This window comes from Rhinoraja longicauda, chromosome 13 (genome assembly GCF_053455715.1).
Source record: "Rhinoraja longicauda isolate Sanriku21f chromosome 13, sRhiLon1.1, whole genome shotgun sequence".
NCBI lineage: Eukaryota > Metazoa > Chordata > Chondrichthyes > Rajiformes > Arhynchobatidae > Rhinoraja > Rhinoraja longicauda.
Window position 1 is genome coordinate 32,032,640 of NC_135965.1, and position 21,853 is coordinate 32,054,492.

The window sequence follows — 21,853 nt, forward strand, 5'->3', positions numbered from 1 at the left end:
CTATACTCCACATCTAATCAAACCAATATTCTGTGCAGCTCCAACACGATGTTCTAAATCTTATACTTAATACCTCGCTTTGAAGGCAACTGTGCCACCTGTCTTCCCATCTGAAAGACGTGCAAGTTAGGAGGTTAATTGGTTGCTGTAAAGATCTCCAGAGGAGGAAATTCAGAGTGGATTTGATGAGCATATGCCTCAAATTCTAGTAGGTCACATAGAGTAAATGGTAGGGACATTAAGAGCATTGATGTACAAATGATCCTCAATGATTCAGTATAAGAAAATAACTGCAGATGCTGGTACAAATCGAAGGTATTTATTCACAAAATGCTGGAGTAACTCAGCAGGTCAGGCAGCATCTCAGGAGAGAAGGAATGGGTGACGTTTGTGGTTCAATGGTACTTTATTATCAAATGTACTTAGGTACAGTGAAATCCATTTTTTGCATTCAGTTCAGTAAAAATCTTACTGTACATAGGCACAATTATACTTAAGTACAAGAGTGTAGGAATAGCAGATTACGTTGAGACAGTACACAAGAGTCGCCACATCTTCAGCACCATTTTGTATGATTCAAGTTCAAAGTTGTTAAAAATGTGGAGTCTTAACTTGGTCATAAAGGCCTGTTGTCCTGGTGGCAGCACTGGGTCCGAGTTGCAGGGTCACCCTAGCTAGGCAATGTTGCTGGTGTCCTCCCCCTCTGCTATGCCGCTCCATGTCGCTCCAGGCTGTGTTCGATCAGTGCAGTCAGTCATTTGGAGCAGTGGCTAAACTAAACGATTCCCAGTCTACTGGAGGGCTTCCAGTGGCCTCCTCCACTGATGCCTCGATCCAGACACATCGACCCAGGAACACACCAACCCTCGCCTCACGTGGCCACTATTTAGCCTCCGTGCACCTACTACAGCTGACCTTGGGGCACCAACGAGGGTACACGAGGCAAAGCACCAGCCCACTCATCGACACCATTGTTCTATGTCTGCTGCCACCACCATAACTTGCCGAATGTCTTGACACGGGTGGATAACTAATAAACCTACTGCCTCAAAGCACCAGCAGCCAGGTTCAATTCTGACACCAAATGTTGTCAGTGTGGAGATGGTACATTCTCCTTGAGACTGTGTTTGTTTTCCCCAGTACTCCAGTTTCCTCTACACTCAAAAGACATGTGGGTTGGTAGGTTAATTGCATGTTGTGTGTGTAAGTGAGGAATAGAATCTGGGGTGGTGATGAGAATGTCAGTAGAATAAGAAAAAGCGTGATTAGTGTAACTGGGTAGTTGATGGTTGGCGTGAACTTGGTGAGCTGTGGGGCCTGTTTTGGAGTTGTATCTCTCTCTGATTCTATGAAACTGGAGGACCCAGGGGAAATCCACACAGTTGTAGGGTGAGTGCACAAACTCCACACAGATAGGACCCAAGAAGAGAAAAAACCCAAATCCAGGAACACCATTTGGTGCTGCACAATGGCGCAGCAGTAGAGTTGCTGCTTTACAGCGCCAGAGAGCCGGGTTCAATGCTGCCTACCGGTCCTGTCTGTACGGAGTTAGTGTGTTCTCCCTGTGACCACATGGATGTTCTCCGGGTGCTCCAGTTTCCTCCCATATTTCAAAGACGTGCAATTTTGTGCATTAATTACTTCTGTAAATTGATCTTAGTGTGTAGGATAGAACTAGAGTTCACAAAATGCTGGTGTAACTCAGCAGGTCAGGCAGCATCTCGGGAGAGAAGGAATGGGCGATGTTTCGGGTCGAGACCCTTCTTCATACTGAAGTTTATGAGTGTGTCCCAGACTGACACAGAAGAACTATACAGCCTAATCCCACTCCACAGCTCTGAGGCTGTTGCCCATACTGAAGAAGGGTCTCAACCCGAAACGTCGCCCATTCCTTCTCTCCTAGATGCTGCCTGACCTGCTGAGTTGCTCCAGCATTTTGTGAATAAATACCTTCGATTTGTACCAACATCTGCAGTTATTTTCTTATAGAACTAGAGTTGGTCGATGTAGACTCACTGGGCCGAAAGGCCTATTTCCACGCTGTATCTCTAAACTAAACTAAACAGAAGAGGGAAAAATCCTCATTGCTTTTACACTTGGTTGCTGGGCAACAGCCTCAGAGCTGTGGAGTGGGATTAGGCTGTATAGTTCTTCTGTGTCAGTCTGGGACACACTTTACTGAATAGATTCCTTAGGTGCTGTAAATTTCTAAAGCCTAAGGTTTTTAATGCCTTTTCTACTCGGGGCTTACAGAGATATTTACAATGTTTAGTTTATTTTAGTTTATTATCACCAAAATTATTATGTACCAAAATGAAAAGCTTTTTTATTGCGTGTTATCCAGTCAACGAAAAAACTAAATATGATCACAATGTTTTATTTCATCTTCATACTCTCAGCAAGGAGGGTGTTTATTAAAAATCATGAAGACAGCAGTGTTAACATATTGCACTACATTATTCTTCAGGATCAAACGTCGCTCAGTCCACTGAAGTGAATATTTGTAATGGAAAACTCTGCTATTTTAGTTCATTTGCTTAACATTATCCGTGCCTTTGGTTCCAATCAAGAATGAATTAATGTACTGGAAAGATTAGATAACTTTTCAATGTAAGTGAAGAGACAATGGGCTATTTACTGACATTCTATAGTTCTTTAAAGTTTGTGCTGAGCTTCTAAATACATTTTCGCTTTTGCTTTGCATTGATTGCAGTTATACTGCAGCAGGCACAAAACCGAAGATCACACCACTTCATTTGACTAAAACTAAGCTGGTCTCTCTCCCATCCTTTTACATAATCTGTCAATTTGATCTGATTTTCATTGCAAATTGGTACTGTGCAAAAAATAACTGGCTAGTTGGTAGGGATGATTATTTATAAGAACTGTTCTGTGGTGATGCTGTATAATGTTCAAGATATTAGAAACATAGAAACATAGAAAATAGATGCAGGAGGAGGCCATTTGGCCCTTCGAGCCAGCACCGCCATTCATTATGATCATGGCTGATCATCCACACTCAGTAACCTGTGCCTGCCTTCTCCCCATATCCCATGATTCCACTAGCCCCTAGAGCTCTATCTAACTCTCTTTTAAATTCATCCAATGAATTGGCCTCCACTGCCTTCTGTGGCAGAGAATTCCACGAATTCACAACTCTCTGGGTGAAAAAGTTTCTTCTCACCTCAGTTTTAAATGGCCTCCCCTTTATTCTTAGACTGTGGCCCCTGGTTCTGGACTCCCCCAACATTGGGAACATTTTCCCTGCAGCTAGCTTGTCCAGTCCTTTTATAATTTTATACATCTCTATAAGATTCCCTCTCATCCTTCTAAACTCCAGTGAATACAAGCCCAGTCTTTCCAATCTTTCCTCATATGTTAACCTCGTGAACCTACACTGCACTGTCTCAATAGCAAGGATGTCCTTCCTCAAATTAGGAGACCAAAGTGGCACACAATACTCCAGATGTGGTCTCACCAGGGCCCTATACATCTGCAGAAGGACTTCCTTACCCTTATACTCAAATCCTCTCGTTATGAAGGCCAACATGCCATTAGCTTTCTTCACTGCCTGCTGTGCCTGCACGCTTAATTTCAGTGCAAGGACACACAGGTCTCGTTGCACTTCCACTTTCACTTTCCCTAATCTGACACCATTGAGATAATAATCTGCCTCCTTGTTTTTGTCGTCAATTTACCTAATGTCTATGGAATGTGGGAGGAAACCGGAGCACCCGGAGAAAACCCATGTGGTCACAGGTAGAACGTACAGACAGTACCTGTAGTCAGGATCGAACCCTTGTCTCTAGCAGTGTAAGGCCACAACTCTACTGTTGCACCACTGTGCTGTCCTCATCTCACTGTTTCATTCCCCATTCATAAATCTTTACCTTCCTTTGTTTCCAATAATTATCTCCTTTTGTTTTACAAGGTTACTTCTGTGAAGTAATGAGCAGGGCACTGTGACACCAACATCTGTGTCAACAGAATGAAAACAACATTTCAGCTTCCATTACTATAATTTTCAACCCTCTCATTTACTGATATTGCACAACAGTGAGATCGAAGGTTAATATTACACATCTGTGAAAGTATTATTCAATGTCCCTACAGCCTTACATCACAGGAAGGCAAGAAAGTACTACCAGCAAAGCAGGGCCAAAAAGCTTCATCAGCATGGGAGCGACCAACAACAGCAACAAGAACCTAAAAACACCACTCTTTCATTAAAAGAAATACAGAGCTCATTTGAAAAAAAATGGCAGCTCAGGCCACAACCGAAAAAAAAACTTAATTTACGATACAAGTCTTAACACTTTTTTTTCAGATGTTTGAATGTTTCGAGCACTTTTTAATTTTATTTTAGAATCTGGCTAACTGTGTTTTGATTTTCACGTACCAATGTCTAATTTTACTCAAGTAATTGGTAACAGAAACAAGGCAGATGAGACTTCTCACTCCTCTCCCTGTCTTGATAGAAATAAAGGGTTGGACATCCAGCTTGACAGTCCCCCAATCCTTCTTTCATCCTGTAATAAGATTTGAAGTTGCACGTGCTGGGCATTGCTTAGTTTAGTTTCGTTTCATTTAGAGATACAGTGTGAAAACAGGCCCTTCGGCCCGCCAGGTCTGTGCCAACCAGCGATCCCCATACACAAGGACTATCCTGCACACTCGGGACAATTTACAATCTTTCCCGAAGCCAATTAATCTACAAACCTGTATGTCTTTGGAGCATGGGAGGAAACCGGAGCATCCGGAGAAAACCCAAACAATCACAGGGAGAATGTACAAACTCCTTACAGACAGCACCCATAGTCAGGATTGAACCCTGGTCTCTGGCGCTGTAAGGCAGCAACTCTACCACTGCGCCACCGTGCTGCCCATTGATAAGGTGATACTCAAGCCTAAGCTCTTGCAGAACTTTTACAGTTTGTGACAGGCAATGAACAGGTAACTTGAGGTAACTGATCTGAAAACATGCAAGCTCCTCCCATTCAGATTCTTTTCCAATTAAACGTTTATCAACTTCACAATACTTATACGAGGCTTTGATGGATATAGACTGTTCAACTTTCAGCTTTATGCCACACCTTGTCAAATTAGATCCCAAAGCCCATCACTAAGAGGAATAATAAATGACGACCTCCCATCTACCTCATTGGAGACCTTTGATGCTGGTTTAAATCGAAGGTAGACACAAAATGCTGGAGTAATCCAGCATCTGCAGTTCTTTCCTACACATTGAATCATTGAACTTTGGTACACGTGATAATAATAAACTAAACTGAAAGGGCCAGGAAAAAAAGGAACCAAAGAAAGTGACATTAGCAAAGCTGACCAAAGCAAGAACAGTCTTGAAGGAGATCAAGAAGGTTTAGGAATAAAGGGAATTTTACAGTATGTGGTCTGAATGATTAAGGGTATCCCTTTACAGTAATGGAACACAAGAAGGTGCACAAGGGTGCAATGCCAGAATTGGAAAGAATTAGATTTCTGAGAGATTTGACACAAGGCATTAAGTTGAAGGGATAATGAGGAAAATGTCAAGGGCTTTAACACGAGAGGAACAATTTTCAATTTAAAAACCGCAGACCAATGCTGTGTAGTGGGATCAGTAAAGAGCCGCATTGGCTGTGGGCTTGGATTAGGGCTCAACAACTTTGGATAAGCTTAATATTACAGGAGATACAGGATGGGAGGCTGGCCAGGAAAGTATTGGAATAATGGAGTGCAGCTGACAAAGGCATGCATGTGGATTTCAGAAGAAAGTCACATGAGCAGCGGATACTGCATGTTATGGTGGTGCATATTGGTAGCCCATTCTAAAATTGGCACTTGTTTAAGCTGCCTTTTCAAATGACGTATATGTTTGAAGTGACAAGTAAATTAATTAAAAACAGAATAACAGAGTTAGTGGGAATGTGCCGATTGGATGACTGCCATTTTAATATTCATCTCACCAGAAATCCTTTCAGTATTTGACACAAATGTTTTTCCATTGTTCCTTCTTAGATCTCCTGTTGTGGCAAAAAATGAAACACGCATACAAGGTTTACAACAATCAGTAAAGCATGAAACGCAAATACATAAGTGATAAAACAAATGACCCAAAAGTAGATTTGAGCATAAAAGTTCTGAGCTAGATGCAGTTTAAGTTTAGAATTGGCTTCAGGTTGTGCCAAAGTATCCTCTCGTGACATGATATTATTTCAGCACTTTGTAAAAATGACTTAAACAAGCCGTGAATAGTTTAGTACTTCCACGTGTTTATTTTTCAAAAAGCTTCAGAAAGTAGAAATCACCCTTAATATGCCTGTATGGTTGGGGCAAGATGAATGGCGAGGGTAAGAAAGCTTGGCAGAAACAAAAGAGAAGGTGGAAGGATTTGTACTTCAGAGGTGCTGAGAACGAGCAACATAACTCTCCCAACTATTGTCCGAAGGAAGTCAATAATATTTCCAAATTATTTTAAATTGTTTAGCATTGTCTCGATCTTTTCTCACACTGATTGATCAAAAAGAAGAGTTTATATCCTTGAAGGAAATGTGGTATTGCACTAATACAGATACTTTGTTAAAACTTTATTTAAAAATGTCCAGTTTTCCGACTCCATAATTTATTTCAAATAAAACTCTGAACATGGACAGTATTTTAAATTAATTAATTTGTTTGTTATTAGTCTTCTCACTGCTATTGTTCAACAAGATTTGATGGGCACTTGAGCACAGATGGGATACCTTGGCCGGCATGGACGAGTTGGGCCAAAGGGCCTGTTTCCATGTTTTATAACTGACTGCATGCCTCCCCTGACCATCTCTCCCATACCATCTGAAAGCTGCTGCATCATTAACATGTAAAATACTGAAGCATTGCTTATAGCTATCACAAAATGCTGGAGTAACTCAACGGGTCAGGCAGCATCTCAGGAGAGAAGGAATGGGTGACGTTTTGGGTCGAGACCCCTCTTCAGATTGATGTCATGGGAGGTTTCAGGACAAAGAAAGGAGACAGGAAGACAGTGGGAGAACTGAGAAGGGAGAGGGGAAAGAGAGGGACAGAGGAGCTATCTGAAGTTAGAGAAATCAATGGTCATATCGCTGGGCTGTAAGCTGCCCAAGCAAAATATGAGATGCTATTCCTCCAATTTGCGGTGGGCCTCACTATAACAATGGAGTAGGCCCATGACAGAAAGGTTAGACTGGGAGTGGGAGGGGGAGTTGAAGTGCTGAGCCACCGGGAGATCAGAACATCGCTCAGAACTGGTTGACTCCCCTGCAAGAAGAACAAATATCTTGCACACAGTTCCTTGAGTTGGAGATCACAAACTGTATTCCATAGATGTGAACGTTATTCACTTTGGTATGTTAACTGGATGGCGCATGTAGTACTAATGCAAATCAGATGTCAGAAAAAAATAGCAATAAGGAAAGATACTTATTTTACGAAATCTTTGTCATTATTTGTTTCTCTTTAACAGCATTAAAACCTGGGCTTTGCATTTCACAAATGGTAGCTTTTTGCGAGACACAACTATAACATCAGTTGCTGTTGATGTTGGGAAGTGTGCCAATGAAATATTTAAAGCTATCTTACCATGGCAGTTATAGACCATGCCAGATAGGAAGAATAAGTGAATAAGTGAATAAGTTTAAGTTCATTGGCCAAGTATGTGCATATACAAGGAATGTGCCTTGGTGCTCCGCTCACAAATGACAACACAAACATACAGTTAACAATTAAGAATAAAGCATAAACACATCAAAACAATAAGGATACAACATTACGGTCTAAAAATGTGGGTGAAAATAAACCAGAACAAAAAAGGGACTACAGACTTAGGTTATTGAGTAGAACTACCACTCGTGGAAAAAAAGCTGTTTTTATGTCTGGCTGTGGCTGCTTTGACAGTCCGGAGTCGTCTTCCAGAGGGAAGTGCTTCAAATGATGGGATCGGAGATAGGGAAATATCAGGAAATGGTAGGGTGAGGGAAAAGCCTTACTGTGTGTAGTGTACAGTCTGATTCTTTTCATCTCTGCAGACATTGGACTTTGGCTCTGGAAATCTTGCACTATATTGCTGAGAACTATATTTTGCAAAGCGTATCTTTACCCTGCCCTACCTATTGTACGTGTTATGCTTGACCGTATTTATCTATGGTATTATCTGACTTGATTGGATAGCATGCAAAACAAAGCCTTTCACTGTACCTCGGCGCATGTGACAATAATAAACCTAAACCTAAACCTAAAAGCAGAATGGGAGAGGTTAATGATACGTGGATATTGTGAGACAGTTTTTCACTGATGATGAAGCTGGCAAAATGATGTCGCAGGTGCTTCCCAGCCGGTGTGTGGCAGCACTGACTCGTTAATGAAGATGTCTGCAAGTTATTGTTAAGCCTTCACAAAGACTTGTTGGCATGATTATTTTCGATAGGAATGTCATGTTTTTTTAACATAAAAATCGATACTTTTTGGCTTCTTGTAAATTACGCATAATTCACTATGTTCAGTATAATGGACTCCACAGTGTTGTGAGTTGACAAAGCACTATAACAATTAATAACATAATCACATGAAAAAAAATGGATGGGCAAGTGAAATCAGCTTTAGGAAGGATGATATCCAAAGTGCACAGTCCAGGTCAGTCACAAAGTGTTCCTCCAAACTGCTCAAAACCAATAGAAGACTTCTCAGCTACACAAGGTATTATGTGTAATACAGATGATCAGTTCCATTAGTTTACTCAGTATTAAAGTGAAATTCTACTATAGTTATGTTGTCCTGTCTTTCTTAGACAATAGACAATAGATGCAGGAGGAGGCCATTCGGCCCTTCGAGCCAGCACCGCCATTCAATGTGATCATGGCTGATCATTCTCAATCAGTACCCTGTTCCTGCCTTCTCCCCATACCCCCTGACTCCGCTATCCTTAAGAGCTCTATCTAGCTCTCTCTTGAATGCATTCAGAGAATTGGCCTCTACTGCCTTCTGAGGCAGAGAATTCCACAGATTCACAACTCTCTGACTGAAAATGTTTTTCCTCATCTCAGTTCTAAATGGCCTACCCCTTATTCTTAAACTGTGGCCCCTTGTTCTGGACTCCCCCAAAATTGGGAACATGTTTCCTGCCTCTAACGTGTCCAACCCCTTAATAATCTTATACATTTCGATAAGATCTCCTCTCATCCTAAATTCCAGTGTATACAAGCCTAGTCGCTCCAGTCTTTCAACATATGACAGTCCCGCCATTCCGGGAATTAACCTAGTAAACCTACGCTGCACGCCCTCAATAGCAAGAATTCTTTATCATGTTTTGTAGAAATGAGCCCCACTTTAAGCTATATCATATGCACTCTCCTACTTTCTCCCTCACCTTTCTAGGATAAATGCAATTTTATATTTTGTTTCAAGCCATCTTAACTAACTAAGGATTCAAGTTAGCAAAGTCATCCTTGGTTATCTAAGCCTGGAGAGGGCAGGTTGCTTACACATTAGTCATTGAGTATTTGGAGGAAGCATTCATTCATTATATTATGTGCCCTGTGTCTGTTCTCTGTTTTCATTCCATTTAATTTGTATCTCCTTTCCATCAGCTTGCTTTCTGACAAACACGGAAACAATTTCCTGCTGTTAGATTTTGTTTCCGCCCACACCTTTTAACACATTGTCTCCCATTTTACCCAATGGGATCCATAATGTCCATGCTCAGTCAGTCAGGCAAACCACCATAGCTACCATGCACGATGGTCATTACACTTCATTGCATTCCATTCACTGTAAAGCAGACTGGGAGGTCTCATCATGACCAACCATCTAATATAAAGGGAAAACTTTCCATATGCATTCTTTAAATCTGGCAAGAGATCTTCAAAGGTTGCCATTTCTACAGGTCCCTTTTATTAAAAAGTCATTCCATTTATGAAGTGTTTGGGATGTAAATCTGTTGTGAATACAAGCATTATGAACTACTTTCTCCCTGTATTTTCCCTCAGTGGAACTATTGGTTGCTTATAAAGAATTCGGGCATAATTAACAATCTCTCTTAATGTGGAGTAGTTACACAGAGTTTTAAAGCATTAAAAGTCGTGGTTCATATATAGTGGGGCATGACTCACTGCGCTATGAATCTCCATGGATTCAGACAGGAAGCAAACTAGCAGCAGAATGAATGACAAGCCAGACATGTTCTTTCTTTGGGTGTTCTTTCACTGCTTCATTCAAGAGACAAAAGACTGGTGGAAGGCCATCAGGACATGAGTCATGGTGTGGAGTTAGATGAATACGTTCCACTCTGATATTATTAAATCAGCAATCTCTCAAGTTTCATGCTGCTCATGGCTTGTTTCACTGGAAAAGAGTGTCCATCATAGGTACTGACCTCCCCACCACCAACGAGATCTACAAAAATCATTGCCTCAAAAAGGTAGCCAGCATTGTCAGAGACCCACGCCACCCTGGCCCCACTCTCATTTCATTCCTGCCATCGGGAAGAAGGTATAGGAGCCTTAAAACTGTAACGTTCAGCTTCAGGAGCAGCTTCTTCCCTACAACCGTTAGGCTATTAAACACCACAACCTCCATAGAAGCTCCAAACTATATAGTCAAGTCAAGTCAAGTCAATTTTATTTGTATAGCACATTTAAAAACAACCCACGTTGACCAAAGTGCTGTACATCAGTTCAGGTACTAAGAACAAACATACAATGGCACACAAACATAACAGCACATACATAAACAGTTCACAGAGCCCCCTCAGAGGGCTTCAAATGCTAAGGAGTAGAAATAGGTTTTGAGCCTGGACCTAAAGGAGTCGATGGAAGGGGCAGTTCTGATGGGGAGAGGGATGCTGTTCCACAGTCTGGGAGCTGCAACCGCAAAAGCGGGACATTTTTATTTTTTATTTTACAATTCTTAAGGGGTTGGAGAGGCTAGATGTGGGAAGATTGTTCCCGATGTTGGGGAAGTCTAGAACCAGGGGTCACAGCTTAAGGATAAGGGGGAAGTCTTTTAGGACCGAGATGAGAAAACATTTCTTCACACAGAGAGTGGTGAGTCTGTGGAATTCTCTGCCACAGAAGGTAGTTGAGGCCAGTTCATTGGCTATATTTAAGAGTTAGATGTGGCCCTTGTGGCTAAAGGGATCAGGGGGTATGGAGAGAAGGCAGGTACAGGTTACTGAGCTGGATGATCAGCCATGATCATATTGAATGGCGGTGCAGGCTCGAAGGGCCGAATGGCACCTATTTTCTAAGTTTCTATGTTTCTATATATACAGAACCTTTTTTGTTGTTTATCATGGGTTTCACAGAGTACTATATTTATATGTCTGAAGAAGGGTCTTGACCCGAAATATCACCCATTCCTTTTCTCCACAGATGCTGCCTGTTCCGCTGAGTTACATTTTGTGTCTACCTTCGATTTAAACCAGCATCTGCAGTTCTTTCTTACACATGTTTATATATCAGCTTTGCTGCTGCAAGTAAGAATTCCATTGTTCTGGTTTGGGACTCATGACTGTAAAACACTCTTCACTTTCGACTCGACTCTTGACTCTAATTGAGTCTAAAGAGGGGAAGTTATTAGAAAAATTCTGAGGGACAGAATTAAAGTGCAATTGGAAGATAAAGGATTGGTCATGGATAGTCAGCATGTTTGGTTAATAGAAGATCCTGTCTGACTAATTTGATTACATTTTTTGAAGAAGTAGCACATTACCTTGATGAAGGCAGTACAGTTAATGTAGTCTACATTTTAGCACCTTCAGTAAGATCCCACATGGAAGACTGGTTCAAAAGTCTGGAAACAATGGGGTCCAAGGCAACTTGATTGTAATAGGGAACAGTGGATAATGGTGGAGTGTTGCTTTTTATGATTGGAACCTTGTTCTGTATTACAGGGATCAGTGCTCTAACTCTTGGTAACCGTTTTATACTTCAATTACAGATAGAAATGTAGGAAATCCAATTAGGAACTTTGCAAATGACTTGGAAATTGGCGACATTGTTGATAATGAGGAGAGTAGTCACAGAATACAGTACAATATTAACCAGCTGGTGAGTTGGGCTAATGGACTTTAATCCTACTAAGTATGAGGTGAAGCATTTGAGCATGTCCTTAAATATTTTTCTTTGGTAACCTCTCACTTCACTCTTGCAACATTTAAAAAATATATCTGGATGAGAACTTCGATTACAAAGGAAGATGAGGCTATTGACCAAGTACTGGTACATGGGATAGGTACTGAGTGGTACTAAATGGTTGGCATGGAGATGGTGGATCTAAGAACCTATTTCTGTGCCTATGACTATGAATTGTTAGCATTAATTAATAATTGCATTCTGAGAAAGGAAAGGAGATCTTGATCTTTAAACACAGGACAAGAGAACGACACCATCAATGTTGTCTCTGCAAAATCCTCCAAATGGACTGAAGAATAAATAAAGTAGTGTCGCTGTTCTCCGCCAGATTAACATCCCCAGCATTGAGGCCTTAGATACACAATCACTCTGCCGGGCAGGCCTCACCATCCACACGCCTGACACCAAACCTCTGAAATTGACACTCTATTCTAATTTCTCTGAAGTGAGAAATTACCAAAGAAAAATATTTAAGGACATGCTCAAATCCTCCTTGATCAAATGCAATATCTCCACTGGTGGTTGAGAACCCCTGATTCATGACTGCTCAAAATGAGGAGGGAGTTTTGTGTTGTTGCTGGGGACCATGCAAATGGGGGCAGGGCAGAAGGAGCAGGCCACCTCACTAGCTACCACCAGTGCCATCTCCCGTCACATCTTTGGAGGAGTCTCTGCTTCCCATCGCCTGTGTGCCTGATCGATCAAGAGCACACAAAACTGGTGTGAAAGTAAGTCACCGGTGATCGCAAGGAAGTTCTGAAAAGAAGAAGCAGTGTCCCATTTCAGATTATATCAGGCTCTGCATGTAAACTTAAATCAAGTAATCCACATGTAATGTAGATGAGGACATGCGGATGTGTGGTTTCATTCAGAGGGATACAAAAGCATGCGGGCTTTGAATGATCTGCGATTTTTGTACAGGAGAAAATATATCTTACCAAAATTGTACAGGGCCTCAGTATATCACACATGGAGCATTCTGTGCAGTTTTTGTATCCTTACCCAAGTAAGGATATGCTTGCCATAAAGAGAGTGCAATGAAAGTTTACCAGGCTGATTCTTGGGATAATGGAATTGTTGAATAAGGAGCCTTTTGGTTGTCTTCTTATGTTTTATAAAAATGGTGAAAAAATCTTTGACAACTGCCTCAAGGGTTTCAAGCCTGTCAAACGCCTGTGAAGCTCCTTGGAGTTCAGAAATATTCAAAATCTATCAAAAAATATAAAATCAAAATATTTATTAAAAATAATAAAACCCTGAAAGTCATTTAAAACAATCAATTCAACTCAATTAATTCATAAGATGGTTTTCCATTGAAGCTATTCCTCAATATCCTGTGCCATATCTAGTCATGTAGAGGTTAGTTAGCAGATTCCCCAGAGTATGTACTGAGATGAATGCAGCAAGTTTGGGCTCCACAATGGGGCTCCATGAAGAGTCTAACATCAGAATGTAGATACCAAAGCCCCTCTAAAGGGTGGTCTGCAAGTATAGTATCTTTGCATACACATGGATAATCTAAAGTTTGTGGCTCTTACAATGAAAAATGCGAGCAGTTCAGCATGGAACTACAAATATTGTCAAATTTTTTTTGGCCTGATAAAATTTAGAAAAAAACTTGATCGAGGTCCACAATATTAAAAGCGCAATATTAATTTGCACAACATGCAACATTCCACCACATCCCTCATTAAGAGATAAAAAATAAATCCAAAGCAGAAATTTTGAAGCCTTCAATTTGTTGAAACAGATTTGAAGCTAAGATCCCATCATCTCTCTCAAGTGAACTTAACAGGTTACATGAAGCCATGTGAAAAAAAAAGCATGGGTGTTTAACATTTTAATTTATGCATTCATTTTTGGGATGTGAGCAAGACCAGCATTCATTACCTGGCCTAGATGCCATTGAGACGGCAGCAGTGAACCAGAGTCTTAAGCTTCAGGTGAATAATGCTGTTTGGTGGAGGTTCAAAAGTAGACTCAGCGATGTTTAAGAAACAGCAATATTGTTCCATCTTCGGATGCTGAGTATCCTTTTGACTTGGGGAGCAACCAGCTAATGGTAATGTTCCTGTGCACATGCTTCCCTTTGTGCTACTTAAGAGTCATAGAGCATACAGCATGGAAACAGACCCTTCAGCTCAACTTGCCTATGCTGACCAAGATGTCCCATCTCCCTACCTGTATTAGGTCCTTATCCCACTAAACCTTTCCTTTCCATGTACCTATTTGAATGTACAAATTATGAGAAAGATATTGGGTGTAGGAGGAACTATTGGAGTATCCTTGGTGTATACCACCAGTTCACTTGTACCCATTGTGCTGTTGGCAGAGGGAGGGAATGTTAAGATGGTGGATGGGTTCCAATTAAGTTGGCTGATGAGTGGTGCCACGCTTCTTGAGAGTTTCCCGAGTTCTACTTGTCCAGGAGAGTAGAGAGTATTATAACATTCATCACTGATGTCTTTAGATTCTTGGAAAAGCTGACCTTCTCTTGTCTACCTCAGTGATTATGTGGCTGGTCCAGTTGAATTTCTAGTTCATTGTAATGCAAGAGATGCAACGTTGTAGTGTTAGTGGTGGGGAATTATGTGATGGTAATGTAGACTGATGTAACATAGAGTGAATCATATTGGCTGAATAGTGTTTTGGTGGGAATCTCAATAGGAGGCTAGGTTGGCACATCCACTCTGCACTGAGAATGGCTGCAAATGCATCTGCCAGGTCCCACCAGAATTTATATTTCAATCTCGCACGCTCTCAACAACTATATACTAAAACTCTCGTTTGTTTGTTTGTTTATTCCTGAACTACAGCCAAAATGGTACACGATAGTGCGACAATTTTAGGCCCACCTTACTCACCATCGTCCCTTTGGTGTGAATGGAAGAAATTTCATTGAAATCGGTGTTATATTTTTTAAGTTATTCACATTTTAAAGTTTAAATCTATCTCCTAGGGAGGGAGGGGGGAGGAGGGAGGAGAGGAGGGAAGGAGGGGGGAGGAGGGAGGATAAAGGGGGTTGAGGGGGATGGAGTGGTGGGGAGTGGGAGGGGGGGAGGAGGGGGGGAGGGGGAGGGTATGGTGAGGGGAGGAGGGGGCGAGGGGGGAGGGGGAGGAGCAGGTGCTGCACCAATGCAGGAGAGGTTTGGGCCCAACGGGTCCACATGGTCTAGTATCCCTTAAATCTAAAGATATTAAAGCAGTGAATCTAAATCTAAAGCAGTGAAACCATTTTGGTATAAAATTAGAGATAATCGATTGCAATCCACGAGAAGTATTTATTAAAATTGTGAGCATCCTGATCAACTTTCCACATCATCTCTCTGACAAGGCTGTCTGACTAGGGAATACTAGTAATTATTCTCAATGAGATAACGATCAACAGTGGTGTTCCTCAGTCATCAGGTATTACCAATCTGCTATATTTTGAAAATCAGTGACATTGTTGTCACAGCAAGCTTCTTCTCAGACTTTTAACCTTTGTGATCACTTTCTGATTTTTTTTTTCATTTCTCGCATCTCAAACATGCAGATTCATTTTGTTGAGTTCTGATTTTAATTTTCTGAAACTTTCCCACGATGATGCACATGCAATTACAATCATTATCTACCCAAGATAGTCCTCACTTTTGCATCTATTTCAGCACCTGCCAAATCAATGGGTTCATACTGCTGCAAGTGACAATTTTAAGAGACAATCACTTTCAGCATGTGCACTGAGAACCAGTAAAGAGAGAACTATTTTACTTTGTTGGGCCAGATTTGTTCATGTGCTAGTAATGCTACTTTATTTTGTTCTACTGCATATACTAGTTATTTTGAGAACACTCGATAAAATTGATTTCCCTTATCTTACTCAGACAGCTTGTGTCCTTGACAAGTCTGGGTCTACCCAGCTCCAGCCATGAAGTGGAAACAGCTGCTAGTTGTAAGAATCCTTTGTCCTGAGAATGTTGGCTGAATTGACAAATAAATACTTTCTATGCCCTGGTATCTTCCTTTGCGTTTGTTCATAATTGAGGCAGTTTAAGGAGCCTTGGCTTACAAGCAAACCATTCCTTCAGAGCATCACCTTGGCTCACATGGCACCATTCTGTCCTCCGAACCAGAAAGTTGTTGGTTCAAGCCCTATTCCAGGTCTTGAGCACAAAATATACATTCACACTACATAGATGGAGCAGTGCAGTTCCAGTCCTTGGGACCTGATGTTAATCTAAACCTTGGTGGATATTAAAGATCCCGTGGAATGGATTGAAGATCAGGAAAACCTTCCTTTAACCAGAAACTGATAAACTTATCTCATTACCAAATGGTTGAAGATTTTTACGGACATATCGACAGTAATTGTGTTTTAAGGTAATTGGGTGCACGTATAGTGATATTTTATGATGGGCTGGAGGAACGGGGCAAAACAGCTTTTCCCAGTTATGGTATTTAATCTTTTGATCCCTGCATATTTTTTTCCCCATTTTAATATGGTATGTTAATGTGGTATGTTAATTATAAAGGACTTATTATTTCTTTATATATAAATAGAAGCTGATTTTATTTTTCTTTGCCTTGTCACTAAAGGTCTTCACAATCTTGAATATTCAACCTTAAATAATATTTTGGTCAAAATGTATGCCGAATGGAGTCCAACAGCCAAACATGGTGTGGACAAAGCACTTTGATAAAGTCAAGGCAGATCATGACACTGAAAGTAAAAATGGGAATTGTAAATTTTCAATGTTCCTATATTGTCTTTAATTTTTTCAGTCAATTATCCGTCTTTTCTGAAAACCTGACATGGTTTATTTCCTCCCACAGAGAGCACTGGATAGAAACACAGTTATCCAGCACAAGGTAAGAACACTGTTTTTTCTCCTTTACTGTTGAGTTTGTTGTTGTCTTGTGTTCTGCAAGTTCTGATGCAATAGCCTTCATCTACTTAACCTACTTGTAACCAATTGTTGCTTTTGTGCACCTAGTTCCGCTGAAATGCTGTCAAAATTTGTAATGAGTATGACAAATTTGTTGGGAGTTACTTAGTGTAAAGTCTGGTATAATAGGCACCAATTTCTGTGATCATTTACTTTCACTGATAAAAATAATCACTTACAGTGTGTGAAGGATCTTATAAAAACAGATTTATTCAGCACTACAGGGATTGAGTCCAAACTTTAAAAGTGCATGCTCAAGCTCTTCAGTAAAGGTGCTTTGCAGATTGTGATCTACACAGACCATTCAGATGTGGTACTCATGTTTGCTATTGAGATTCACCTTGTGCATACAAGGTTGCACGTCCACAATAGTACTACTTTCTGCTCCTGAACACCCTCAGTTAGTATAATTTGGGTTATGCTGCCTCTCTATAGTTCATCACTACTTAGTTTAATATGTCCTGCCAATGTCTATCACAAACTGACTCAGAATTTATCATGTAGTTAAATGTTATATTTTGTATCGACCACAAAAGTCGAAAATTCTGCACTTTTATTCTCAACTGCATTTTTTTATTTTTTAAAAGAATTGTAATACTCCTGATACTATTGTTTGGGGTAACTAATACAAAACAAAACATCCTCTCATCACTGTCATCTGCTCCAAAACCCTTTCCAAATTACCAAATGTTTCTATTAATCAAGCAAATCAATTTTTTTTGGAAACCTTTTTTAAATTGGAATCTTCAACTCCATCTGCTACTTAACAGAAATAAACAAATGCAATGGTCAAATATAATTTATTGTCAATAAACATTTGTGCTTTACAACTCATGACATTCTCTATTAGATTTTCCACCACTGGTATTTGATTGACTGACCTGCAGTTATCAGCTTAGCCCTGTTTCAGATTGGAGTGTGGAATTCACCTGGACTGAGCTTCATGCCAACTCATTTGTCATCACTGTTCTATCTTTTATTTTTACCTTATTCATTGTCTTTTATTCTCTCTTCCTCTCATTTGTCACTCATCCTCTTTTGATAAAACCCTCATTCAATTACAAAATCAAAAGATTTTCTACATTATCCCTAGTCTATCCTTCCTTTACTTTATACGATTATGTGTATCTAAGGTTCCTTTGAATTAATTAGCTATTTTTTTCTCACAATTCACTTTGTTTTTTCGAACTTTTTGTCAATTTTCTCTGCATTGCTTCTCCCTGTTTTGTTCTGCTATACATGATATTTGCCATAAATTTCCTATCCTTGCAATTTTGACCTCTATTTCCTTGTGTCCATAGAAATCCAGCTTTGAATGTCCATCTTCTCCATGTCTTGAAAGTCTGCAATTGTTCATTTATTATTTACTTGGCCAGTCTTTGTTTTCCATTTGTTCACCAGTGTTTTGTTACCCAGTGCGCATTTCAGCAACGCTGGAAATAAAACTTTAAGCAACTGCCTTTAGTTAGAAATTACCTTTTTTTATTTGCATTAGCAATGGTTTGCTGATAACCACTTCTGGGGCACAATGGTTAGCTGTAGAGGTAGAGTTATGTTTTGGCTTCCCTGGAAAATTTATCATCAAATCTGCAAATTCCAAGACCAGACATCTATATTTCAACCATTTTATGGGCTCCTAAAATTGCTCGTATAGTTCTGCCACTGGATCACAACTGCGCAAGAAACGGTTAGTTGTTGTATTTTAAATACCGTATATTACCACATACCGGGAAATGTGACGGTCGTGCTGTGGCACATGTAACAGCACATGGAGTTTTGCAGGTTAGGGTGGCAAGGGTTTGGAAAACCTTTATCTGTAGTTCTTGTCCAATTGTTGGGCCATTTGCAATCTATCTTTTTTGCTCTTGAAATTATGGGAACACTGGGAAATGGGAAATGCAGATTAAAATATCTTGATTGGTCATAGTGTCGCAGCGGTAGAGTTGCTGCTTTACAGCGAATGCAGCGCCGGAGACTCAGGTTCGATCCTGACTACGGGTGCTGCACTGTAAGGAGTTTGTACGTTCTCCCCGTGACCTGCGTGGGTTTTCTCCGAGATCTTCAGTTTCCTCCCACACTGGCATTGTGAAAAGACATTGAAGCCTCTATTCTTGGAAAAGCTTCCCACTAAAACAGTTGCAAATCCAATCCCAACAACGTCAAAAATCAGTTATAGCAGTGATAGCAGCAATGTGGGGTCCTTTTGAATCTCTTGATAGCTTTTTAGTAGCTTCACACGAGTACTCTAATCCCTTGTTTATAGAAACAGAAGTCCAAGCCAAATATTCTTCAGTGGCCACAATGACCTTCAAACATTCAAGCAAAGTTGTCTTTCATTATACTCTTTCTCAATAGACTTGCAAACCCATTTCCATCTTCTTTATTTCTTTAGACTACTTTACTTCTTTAAAGCTACTTTAGTTCCATTGTCATCTAGAGAAAGTAATTTTGCAATGAATATAATCTGTACAGCTGGCTTCAGAATGGAATGTGACCAGTTGCTAACTGAAGGCCAGGCTTTGAGGTCAGGCCAATGACATCTGACCGTTTATTTAAATATAACAACCAGTGAAGCAAGTTTAGCGACTAGAGCGTGGCATTTTAACCTTTAACAAGTGACTGTGAGAGAGAATAGCATGAAGGCCAAAGCATTCATCACCTTGAGATGATGAGACCTGCAGCAAAATCCATTGCAGGTGTACAGCCTTCTGCTACATTTAATGCGTACAACGCCAGTCTCCAATGGCATAAGCTGCAGCTAGGCTCAGAACATAGCAGTAGTAGTGAATGAAAAACTAAGTAACAAATGTGCAATACCACCTTCATTGGTAATGGCATGGAGGAGTTATGCTCTCCTGTTATTTCAGTTCCTATAAGATTTGAAAACAATGCTTTAGCAGGAGTGCCCAGCAATGATTTACAAGTTTTGTAACTGATTCATCGAACTGGAAATGTAACTTAAAACCTGGAATTAGAAAATGAATCACAATTACTACTAAAAGCTTGAATAATGTCTGCAAAATGTCTTTTTGGAAACTCAGTTGGAGGACATGAATTCATCCATCAGTCTCTGAGCTGAGAGAATATGATATATCATTTAACGAGTAAGGGAATGCTGATACCAGCTTTGAGTCAGCACCAAGCTGTGTTGCCTGCATGAGAACCTCTGTTTGGTGGGAGCTGGATATGATGCACTAACAATAATAATAATAATAATAAACATTTATTTTATATAGCGCTTTTCCAAGTGCTCAAAGACACTTTACAAAACAGTCATGACATAAAAACAAACAGACGAACTGTCCTGACGGAGAAGCGGCGAACAAATAGCGTCAGGGTCCGGCAGTAGACAATAAAGAACACAAGACACACAATTACAATTTTAACACAAACAGCCATCACAGTGATTGCTCCAGGCACACCCTCACTGTGATGGAAGGCAAAAAAAAGTCTTATCTCCTCCTCATTCTTCTCCCGTGGTGCCACGAGGCGATCGAGGCTCCTGACTTTTGAAGCCCCCACCGGGCGATGGAAAGTCCCAGGGCCGAGCCGAGCAGGCCAATGAAGGTCCTGAGCCCCCACCGGGCGATGGAAAGTGCCGCGGCCAGGCCACGCAGGGCGATGAAGGGCCTGCGAGCGGGTCAATCAAACCTCGCGCTCCGGGGCAGTCGAAGCTGCTACGGCTGGAGCTCCCGAAAGCCGGTCGCCAGCCAGGGACCTGCGAACTCCCGATGTTGTGGTCTGCAGGGCCCACGGCCGAAGCCTCTGAGATGGTAAGTCCAGGCCCTGCGACCGGAGTCTTCAAGGTCGATCCCAGCTGGAGGCCGCCGACTCCATGGTGTTAGGCCGTAGCGCGAACGGAGATACGACACGATAAAGGTCGCATCTCCATTGAGGAGGAGATTGGAAAAAAAGGTTTCCCCCCCCCCCCCACCACCCCCCACATAAACAGAGTTAAAAATAGATCAAAACATACATTTAAACGATGACAATAGACAAAAACAAAAAAAAAGACAGAGAGACTGCCGGTGAGCCGCAGCTGCAGAACGCAGCCACGCCCCTAATGACAGCCACGCCCCCAATAGGTGCAGGAGTAGGCCATTCGGCCCTTCGAGCCAGCACCGCCATTCAATGTGATCATGGCTGATCATTCTCAATCAGTACCCAGTCCCTGCCTTTTCCAATGTTGGGTCCTCACCATTTAGCGTGGTTTAAGGAGTATTAGAATCTATCCTTATCCTAACTTCAATTTCAATTTAAACTGGATTCAATTAGATTTTGACTGGATTCATGTGATTCCATCAGAACATTCTGGTCCAGGCTTCTATGCCTAATTTCATTCTTGTTTGGAGAATTTGGCCTTGATGTTGATGATTTGATGTTCAGCTGCTCCAAGGGATGGAGGTTTTGGGTGACGAGATGATCTAACTATTGGAAAGCAAAACCTAGGGAAAGAACCAGACCAACTCCTGCTGCTCTTGCGGCTAAAAAAGAGATATCAGGTTGGATGAAGTAGGTGGGTTTTAAGATCTTAATGGAGAAGAATCAGATGTTTGGGGAATGTTTCAAAGATTATAGCCCAGATTAATACTAATGTTAAGGTGAGGGGAGTGTAGTTACTGTTGGAGGATAACATTGAAGAACAGTAACACAAAATGCTGGAGTAACTCAGCGGGTCAGGCAGCATCTCTGGAGAGAAGGAATGGGTGACGTTTCAGGTCGAGACCCTTCTTCAGACTGAAGAAGACTTCATCCGTCTGAAGAAGGGTCTCAACCCGAAACGTC

At 41.0% G+C, this 21,853-nt stretch overlaps 1 protein-coding gene across 2 annotated transcripts in view; it reads left to right on the forward strand.

Annotated features, from left to right (window-relative positions):
- LOC144599625 (rho guanine nucleotide exchange factor 4-like) overlaps positions 1–21,853 on the forward strand; it is a 322,645-nt gene that overhangs the window by 32,237 nt on the left and 268,555 nt on the right. For both annotated transcript variants that reach the window (XM_078410740.1, XM_078410743.1), the window contains exon 2: positions 16,956–16,991. In XM_078410740.1, the coding sequence (XP_078266866.1) occupies positions 16,956–16,991 (36 nt within the window). The remainder of the gene's footprint in view (positions 1–16,955; positions 16,992–21,853) is intronic.